This window comes from Trichechus manatus, unplaced genomic scaffold, assembly GCF_000243295.1.
Source record: "Trichechus manatus latirostris isolate Lorelei unplaced genomic scaffold, TriManLat1.0 scaffold00087, whole genome shotgun sequence".
In the NCBI taxonomy this organism is placed as follows: Eukaryota; Metazoa; Chordata; class Mammalia; order Sirenia; family Trichechidae; genus Trichechus; species Trichechus manatus.
Genome location: NW_004444023.1, coordinates 3,064,933 through 3,074,951, shown reverse-complemented (window position 1 = coordinate 3,074,951; position 10,019 = coordinate 3,064,933). Strand labels below are relative to the sequence as shown.

The 10,019-nt window shown below is 43.8% G+C and overlaps 1 protein-coding gene across 5 annotated transcripts in view; it reads left to right on the top strand.

Moving 5' to 3' along the window:
* Positions 1-7,209: 7,209 nt before the first annotated feature.
* The window catches only part of LIG1 (DNA ligase 1), a 63,385-nt gene continuing 60,575 nt past the window's right edge, over positions 7,210-10,019 (top strand). For 3 of the 5 annotated variants that reach the window (XM_023736265.1, XM_023736262.1, XM_012557132.2), the window contains exon 1: positions 7,210-7,434. In XM_023736265.1, coding sequence (XP_023592033.1) covers positions 7,418-7,434 — 17 coding nt within the window. In that variant the 5' untranslated portion in view covers positions 7,210-7,417. The remainder of the gene's footprint in view (positions 7,435-10,019) is intronic. The other 2 variants (XM_023736264.1, XM_023736263.1) reach the window with 1 other exon arrangement.

Here is a 10,019-nt window from a genome sequence, read left to right as displayed (position 1 = left end):
AGAGGTCTGCTCTGGTTGCCTGACAAGGGGGCGGAGCCAGGGAAAGGACGAGGGAGAGTGGGGCTAGTCAGCAAGAATGGGGCCAAGGCCTGGGAAAGAGTGGGGCCCGATAGATGGGGATGGGGCCACTGAGAGTTTTGAGGAATCAGGGCTGATGGACAGATGGAAGTGGGGCTAATGGTCAGAGTAGTAGAAGGGACAGGACTCAAAGTAGGGTGGGAGGGGGAAGAGGAGCTTGAGGAGGGATAAGAGAAGGATTTTAACATCCTTAGGAGAGGGGGGAGCTTGAAGGGTCAGGGGGAGGACACTTAGCCAGAAGAACAGAGGGGCATTTGGAGAATAGACCTGGCATTTGAAACCCATGGGAATTGGTGGTAGAGACAGCAGGAAAAGGGATTAGGGACATCACTCCTCATCCCTGTTTCAGCCCATTGAGTCTCTGACTTTCACTTCATCAACCTAAGAAAGAAATACAAGGGCAGTGGTGGTTCAGTGGTAGAATTCTCACCTTCCGTGCGGTAAACCAGGGTTCGATTCCCGGCCAGTACACCTCACGTGCAGCCACCACCCATCTCTCAGTGGAGGCTTGCATGTGGCCGTGATGCTGACCAGGTTTCAGTGGCCCTTCCAGACTAAGACATACTAGGAAGAAGGGCCTGGCGATCTACTTCTGAAAATCAGACAATGAAAACCCTATAGAGCACAGTTCTACTCTGTCACACATGGGGTCACCATGAGTCAGAATCTACTCTACAACCATAGGTTTGCTTTTGGTTTAGTATAAATAAACCATAGTGTATCCTATTGTTGTTGTTAGGTGCCATCAATTCAGTTCTGACTCTTAGCGACCTTATGTACAACAGAACGAAACATTGCCTGGTCCTGTGCCATCCTCACAGTCATTGTTACGCTTGAGCCTGTTGTTGCAGCTACTATGTCAGTCCATCTCGTTGAAGGTCTTCCTCTTTTTCGCTGACCCTCTACTTACCAAGCATGATGTCTTTCTCCAGGGACTGATCCCTCCTGATAACACGTCCAAAGTACGTAAGACATAGTCTCTCCATCCTTGTTTCTAAGGAGCATTCTGGTTGTACTTCTTCCAAGACAGATTTGTTTGTTCTTCTGACAGTCCATGGTATATTCAGTATTCTTCACCAACACCACAATTCAAAGGCGGCTACGCTTTGGTCTTCCTTGTTCTTTGTCCAGCTTTCGCATGCATATGAGGCAGTTGAAAACTCCGTGGCTTGGGTCAGGTGGACCTCAGTCTTTAAGGTGACATCTTTGCTTTTCAACACTTTAAATAGGTCTTTTGCAGCAGATTTGCCCAATGCAATGCATCTTTTGATTTCTTGACTGCTGCTGATGCCGTGGAGTCAATTCTGACTCATAGTGACTCTATAGGACAGAGTAGAACTGTCCCATAGGGTTTCCTAGGCTATAATCTTTATGAAAGCAGATTGCTAGGTCTAACTCCAGCAGAGCCCCTGGGTGAGTTTCAACCACCAGCCTTTCAATTAGCAGCTGATTGCTTAACCATTGCGCCTCCAGGTCATACAGTAGGGGACTGGATTTCTTTTACTGTTTGTCCCCAGAGCTCCAGCACACCAAAAGTCTTGCAAAATGTGTATTCGGTGGATTTTGTGCAAAGCTGTTCTTCAGCGTGTACAGAGATGAATCAGCCACAGCCCTCCATGGGCTCCCAGACTGGCTGCGAAGAAAAGATACAGACTTTACAAATAACTCATGTACGAGATCGATTAGAACCTTCCAAAGTGAGGGACCTAATGGGGCTGGGCCACTCAACTATATTACTTACTGGTTTTCCTGAATTCTGAGCTTTGGGCTGTATACTTTAATTTCTGTTCCTAATTTTAGGTTAATCTTTCTTTTTTGTCTCTGTATTATAAAAGGTTTCAAATATACAGAAAAGTAGAGCAACTAGGACAATGATAATATACCCAGCACCTTGATTTTACAGTTAACCTTTTGCTATGTTTGTATCTATTGTTTTCAGGAAAAAAAATTATTTTTTGTTATGTTTTATTATATATGGTTCAAACACATATAAAAGTAGAGACAATAGTATAATGAACCCCTGTGGCCTCATCACCCAACTCTGTAATTATCAAAATATGTCCATTCTTATTTCATCTATAAACCCAAAAAAGAAAAAACTAGTTGCCAGTGGAGTCGACTCTGATTCATAGCGCCCCTATGTGTCAGAGTACAACTGTGCCCCATAATATTTTCAGTGGCTGATATTTTGGAAGTAGATCGCCAGGCCTTTCTTCTGAGGAGCTTCTGGGTGGACTCAAACCTCTAAATTTTGGTTAGCAGCCAAGCGTGTTAACCGTTTGCACCACCAAGGACTCCGTTTCATCTATACTCTCCCTCTACTCGCCAAAAGAAAAAAATCGGATTTATTTTAAAGAAAATTTGGCTATTTGCTGAAATATTTTAAGTAATTTACAGACATCATGACGTTAATTTCAGCGCACATCTCTAAGCAATAAAAGTGTTTTTCTATATAGCAGCAATACCCTTTTCACACCTAACAAAATTAACAATAATTACTTGTAATTTGAAGTGATACATGGATATAAAGAGGAGCCCTGGTGGCGCAGTTGTTAAGCACGCAGCCGCTAACTGAAGTGTTGGTGGTTCGAACCCACCAGCTACTCCATGGGAGAAAGATGTGGCAATCAGCTTCCATAAAGATTACAGCCTTGGAAACTCTATGAGGCACTTCTACTCTGTCCTGTAGGGTCGCTATGAGTCGGAATCGACTCAACAGCACCGGGTTTGTTCTGTTTTGTTTTTTTTTTGATAAGGTTATGACATTAGATAACACTGACTCTCATAAGTTAGTCCCGTACGTGCCCTTTCCGTTTGTTTTGTTTATTTAAAGAAAAGGCCCCAGTTTGGTGCTAGTGTGTCTTTCCCGCTCTTTCACCAAAAACCAAAAACAAAAAAATCCCATTGCTGTTGAGTCAATTCCAACTCATGACCACCCTGTGTGTTACAAAGTAGAGCAGCCCCATAGGGTTTTCTTGGCTATAATCCTTATGGAAGCAGGTTGCCAGGCCTTTCTTCCATGGCACTGCTGGGTGGGTTTGAACCGCCATCCTTTAGGTGAGTAGTCAAGTGCAAACCATTTGCCGGACCCAGGGAGCTTTCTAGCTTTCTTAGTCTTTGGTAATTACAGCAGGGAGCAGCAGGCCTGGACTTAAAGCCTGCAGTAGCTAATGATATGTAATTCAATATCTTGTTTTGGTCTTTGTGTTTATTTTTACGGCTGTCTTCTCTTTATGACAAGCGATGCTGTTTTCCCATCTGGGGGAGTGATAGAACTTTCCTTAGGTCAGTTTAGTCAGTCGTGAGATGGTTAAGTACATGGAGCCCGGAGCACTGGGTTTGAATTGGCTTCTGCTGTTTATTAGCTCTGTGACTCTGGGCAGGTGATTTTATTTTTACTTTGTTGTTGTTGTTGTAGAGAATATACACAGGAAAAACATACACCAATTCAACTCTTTGTAAATGTACAATTCAGTGACACTGATGACATTCTTTGAGTTGTGCAACCGTTCTCACCCTCCTTTTCTGAGTTATTCCTCTCCCATTAACATAAACTCACTGCCCCCTAAGGTTCCTATCTTATCTTTTGAGTTGCTATTGTCACTTTGATCCCATATAGATAGTTCTATGAAAGAGCACAATGCTCATGGCAGACATTTTTTACTAGTGAAGCTAAACAATTGCTTGGTTTTAAGAAGACTGCAGGGGATACTTTTGATTTAAGTTTTAAAGGTTATCTCAGGGCAATATTTCAGGGGTTCATCCAGGCTCCATGGCTCTAGAAAGTCTGGATTCCATGAGAATATGAAGTTCTGTTCTGCATTTTTCTCTTCTCTGGGCAAGTGATTTAATGTCTCTGTACCTCAGTTTCCTCGTCAGAAGTAGGGATATAACTTGAAACTGCTTCATCTAGTTGTTGGGAAGCACAGGGTAACATCATTATTATGATTGTCGTTATCTCAACAGCCCCAAGATGTAGGAATATCCCTCAATCCCAAGACAGAGGGTTCCTCCTTTCTTCAACCCCAGGACAGTTGTAGTGAAGGGCATGGACTCTGGAGTAGCCATCTAGCTTCAGATCTTGGCTCTGAAACTCATTGGGCTGTGTGACCTTGAGCAAATTACTCGACCTCTCTGTGCTTCTGTTGCCTCATTCGTAAAATAGGGACAGTAATTCATTTTAATAGGATTTAAATGAATTTATATAAAGCACTTGGAATAGTAAGGAGCCCTGGTGGCATAGTGGTTAAGCCCTCAGCTGCTAACCAAAAGGTTGGCGGTTCAAACCTGCCAGCCGCTATGCAGGAGAAAGATGTGGCATTCTGCTTCTGTAAAGATTTACAGCCTGGGAAACCCTACGGGGCAGTTCCATTCTGTCGTATAGGGTGGCTATGAGTCAATCTACTCGACGGCAACAGGTTTTTTTTACTTGGAATAGTGACTAGCACTTAGAAAGCACCCTAGTTAATAAAAATATTATGTTAAAAAAACTCGTGTGTGTTGGAAATTGCAGAGGTTGTGTAAACATGTCTGAGTTTTGGGAAATCATGTTTGGAGAAGATGGGGATGGAGCAAGGCACAGCTCCATTTCTCCAGAGCTCCAGATCTAATGGAGAAGATAAACTCTGAACATCATCCTCAGAACACAGGGTAGACAGAGCATGTACAGTGAGAGAAGCAGATGAGACAAGTTACAGTTAACCACCCCAGAGATAACAGCATTTCCAGTTTATCGTGTCTCCCAGCAGAGCTGTTCTCTGCACATACAGGTAGGTACATTTGTATCCTTTTCTTTTTACACAAAATACTAGTGTGCTTTGCACGACATTCTGCGCTTTGTTTCAACAAAAAATATGCCACAGAATTTGCTCAACAGCTAATTGAGGTAGACCAGTGGGTACAAGTTCATGAACATCCTGTTTCAAGTCTTAGGACATTATGTCCATTGCCGTTGAGTCAATTCTGACTCACTGTGACCCTATGGGATAGAGCAGAACTGCCCCACAGGGTTTCCAAGGCTGTAATCTTAATGGGGAGCCCTGGTTGCATAGTGGTTAAGCGTTTGGCTGCTAACCAAAGGTCAGCAGTTCGAATTCACCAGCTGCTCTTTAGAAACCCTATGTGGCAGTTCTGCTCTGTCCTGTAGGGCTGCTGTGAGTCAGAATCGAATTGACAGCAATAGTTTTTTTTTAATCTTTATGGAAGCAGACTGCCACATCTTTCTCCCACGGAGCAGCTGGTAGATTCAAACCGCCGACCTTCTGGTTAGCAGCTGAGCTCTTAACCACTGTGCCACCAGGGCTCCAGGACATTATGTGATCACCTAAAAACTATATTTCACTAACTTTAAAACTTAGTACTACAGCTGCTAACCAAAAAAATTGGCAGTTTAAATCCACCAGATGCTCCTTGGAAACTCTACAGGGCAGTTTTACTCTGTCCTATAGGGTCATTATGACTCGGAATTGACATGATGGCAACAGGTTTGGTTGTTTTTTGTTTTTTTTTTTAAACTTAACTCCAAACTTAAAGATCCCCAGGTTGTTTTTCATATTAAGATGAAAAGCAGGCTGTATACGGTAAAGAAGGAGTCCCTGGGTGGTACAAATGGTTAAACACTGCTACTAACCTAAAGGTTGGAGGTTCAGATCTACCCAGAAGCACCTCGGGAGAAAGACCTGGCAATCTACTTTCGAAAAATCAGCCATTGAAAACCCTATGGATTGGTTTCTTGGTTTGGAGGTTTAGGGTTTCGTGGTTTCATGGGACATCCTAGTTAATTGGCCTGATTGCATGTTTAGTGCTTCTGTTCCACTTCCTAGTTTGTTTCTTAGTTCCTGGGGTCTTAAAAGCTTGCGGTGGGCCATCCAAGGCATGACAATTGATCTGTATCTGCCTGAAGCAACAGAGGAAGGAGAATCAGGAATAGGAGGAGGATATGGAATGTGTGGTTGATTGCCACCATGAACAACTGCCTCCTTTACCATGAGACCAGAAGAACTGGATAGTGTCCAGCTACCATTATTGAATGTTTTGATCAAAGATTCTATAGAATAATCTTTGCAGACCAGAATTTCAAATTCTCATGGACTGCGGACTTTCTGGAGCCATGGAGGCTGGATGAACCCCTGAAACTATTGCCCTGAGATACTCTTTAAACCTGAAAGCAAAAATATCCCCTGAAGTCTTCTTAAAACCAGACAACAGTTTAGCTTAACTAGTAAAAAATGCCTGCCTTGAGCATTATGCTCTTTTAAGAACTACCAATATGGGATCAAAGTGACAACAGTAACTCAAAAGGTTAAGTAGGAACCTTAGGGGGCAGTGAGTGTCTTAGTCATCTAGTGCTGCTATAACAGAAATACCCCAGGTGGATGGCTTTAACAAAGAGAAATTTATTCTTTCACAGTCTAGGAGGCTAGAATTCTGAATTCAGGGTGCCAGCTCCAAAGGAAGGCTTTCTTTCCCTGTTGGCTCTGGGGAAAGGTCCTTGTCATCAATCTTCCCCTGGTCAAGGAGCTTCTCAGCTCAGGGACCCTGGGTCCAAAGGACGTGCTGTTCTCCTGACTCTTCTTGCTTGGTGGTAATGAGGTACCCCATGTCTCTCTGCCTGCTTCTCTCTTTTATATCTCAAAGAGATTGACTTAAAACACAACCTAAACTTGTAGATTGAGTCCTGCCTCATTGACATAGCTGCCAATAATCCCACCTCATTAACATCATAGAGGTAGAATTTACAACATATAGGAAAATCACATCAGATGACAAAATGGTAGACAGTCACACAATATTGGAAATTATGTTGACATATTTTGAGGGGACACAGTTCAATCCATAACAATGAATTTATGTGAATGGGGGAGGTACAACTCAGAAAAGAAGAGTTAGAATGGTTATACAACTCAAAGAATGTATTCAGTGTCACTGAATTGTATATGTAGCTACTTGAATTGGTGTATTTTAGTGTGTATGTTCTTAATAACAACAACAAAAGGAAAAAGAAAATCCCATGGAGCACAGTTCTACTCTGACACACATGAGGTTGCTATGAGTCAGGACCAACTCAACAGCAGCTGGTTTAGATGATAAAGAAGGCAACTGATACTTTTATTCACCAGAAAATCTCACTAGCACATCATTTTGGTTCAGAAAAATGGGAGTGTCCTCTTGAAGAGAAACTCATTTTTCTGATTTCATTTGTTTCTTTCTTAAAGAAGAGAATTTATGCATTTTGATCTCTGCACAGCCAGTATCCTAACAAGTATTTTGGTTTCTGTTTCAGGACCTGCGTACAGGAGAAGAACAGAACGAGGTGGGAAGGGAGACTTCTGACGCCATCATGCAGCGAAGTATCATGTAAGGACCCTGTTCCCCCCGTCACTCTCAGTCTAATGCTCTCCAAGGCCTCTGCTTCTTTCTCCAAATCTGTGCCTTTTCTTGGAAGAACTCAAGTGAGACTTTGTCTTAGTTAACTAGTGCTGCTGTAACAGAAATACCACAAGTGGGGGGCTTTAAAGAACAGAATTTTATCTTCTCATCATTCAGAAGGCTGCAAGTCCAGATTCAGGGACTGGCTCTAGGGGAAGTCCTTCCCCATCTAGTTCAGCTTCTAGTAGCTGTCAGCAATCCTTGGGTTCCTGGGCTTGTAGATGCAAATTGGGGTGGGGACAGGAGCCACCAGTCTCAGCCACAGGGACCCTCAGCTTGTTCACTCTTGATTCCAGAACCTATGGGACTTGGTGGTGTGATGTAGATGGGGACCCTTCCCAAACTGGGTTGAGAGGGGCTCATGGTCATCTGTCTGTCTCATACCCCTGTGTTTTATCTCTGGTCTGTTCTGGGGTGGTTTTGGTTATAATTTAGAAGTGATTAGGTTTAAGCCCACCCTACTCTGGTATGACCTCATTAACACAACAAAAGAAAAACCCCTATTCCCAAACAGGGTTATATGTAATAGGTACAGGGGTTAGGATTTCAACACATATTTTAGGGGGACACAATTCAATCCATAACAGACTTCAGGTTGGATTTTCCAGGGATTGGGCGGGGTGGAGAATGGGGAGTGGGATATGGAAGAAGGGGAGTATATTTGCCACAATTTTTTGTGTTTCAGGAGGCAGAAACCCTAACCCAGTGGTTCTCAACTGGTGATAGTTTTGCCTCCCAGGAGACATCTGGCAAGGTCTGAAGACATTTTTGGTTGTCATGGCTAGAGGAGGGCCATTGATTTCTAGTGGGTTCCAACTCCTAGCAACCCTATATGACAGAGTAGAACTTCCCTATGGGGTTTCCAAGGCTATAATCTTTACAGAAGCAGACTGCCACATCTTTCCCCTGTGTAGCAGCTGGTGGGTTGAACCACTGACCTTTCAGTTAGCAGCTGAGCACTTAACCGTGGTACCACCAGGTCTTCTTGGGTGAAAGGGCAGACTCACTCAAACCACGTACTGAGAGACTTTGGGGGGCAGCTCCACCATGCATCACTGTGTCGTACTGTAGTGGCTTGTGTGTTGCTATGATGCTGGAAGCTGTGCCATTGGTATTTCAAATACCAACAGAGTCACCCGTGGTGGGTAGGCTTCAGCAGAGCTTCCCGACTACGACAGACTAGGAAGGAAGACCTGGCAATCCACTTTAGAAAAAAAATAAATAACCAGTGAAAACCTTATGGATCACAACAGAACATTGTCCAATACAGTGCTGAGCCCCTCAGGTTGGAATGGCACAGGACTGGGTAGCATTTCATTCTGTTATAGATCGGGTTACTGTGAGTCAGAGCCGACTTGACAGCACCCAACAACAGCTCCAAGAGGAAGATGGAGGGGCTGTTATCAGAAGGAAGGAATGGGTGCTAGACAGATCTAGCCCGGGACATCCTTGACAGGTTGCAAGCACCCCCCTGCCCCAGCCTCATCTGACAGAGGAGAGGCCGTCCGGTGAGGTGGAATCAACCTGGGATTATGGGATTGGGGCCCTGCTCCATCGTTCGCTAGTCCCATGACCTCTGGTGTACTAGTTAGCATTTGTGTGACCTCTGCTGTACTAGTTATCATTTGTGCTTCGTTGTGAGTAACAGAAACCTGGGAGATGGTGGCTTTACACAAACTCTGGGTTGCATTTTTCTCAATTGACAAAAAATCTGGGGATAATTTGTCCTGGGCTGATAGCACCTGTTATGGATTGAATTGTGTCCTCAAGAATATGTGTTGTCAGTTTATAAAGACATTGTTCTAGGTTCTACCTTGGTGAGTAGCATCTGGGGTCTTAAAAGCCTGTGAGCAGCCATCTAAGGTACTCCACTGGTCTCACCCGTTCGGGAGCAAGGGAGAATGAGGAGAACAGGATACAAGGAAAAGATTATTCCAAAGGACTAATGGACCACAGCTACCATGGCCTCCACCAGACTGAGTCCAGTATAGCTAGTTGGTGCCCGGGTACCACCACTGACTGCTGTGACCGGGATCACAACAGAGGGTTCTGGACAGAGCTGGAGAAGGATGTAGGATAAAAATTCTAACACAAAAAAAAGACCAGATTTACTGGTCTGACAGAGACTGGAGAAACCCTGAGAGTATGGCTCCTGGACACCCTTTTAGCTTAGTGATGAAGTCACTCCTGAGGTTCACCGTTCAGCTGGGGTTTGGACAGCCCCATAAAACACAATGGGACTAATGAGGCACAGCAGTCCAGGGACAAGGACTAGAAGGCAGGAGGGAACGGGAAAGCTGGTGATAGGGAACCCAAGGTTGAGAAGGGTGAGTGTTGACATGTTGTGGGGTTGTTAACCATTGTCATAGGGCGATATGTGTACTAACTGTTTAATGAGAAACTATTTTGTTCTGTAAACCTTCATCTAAAGTGAGAATAGCAGCACAATTGGAAAAATGTAATCAAAGTAACTGAATTGTACATGTAGAAATTTTTGAAATGGTGTATCTTTG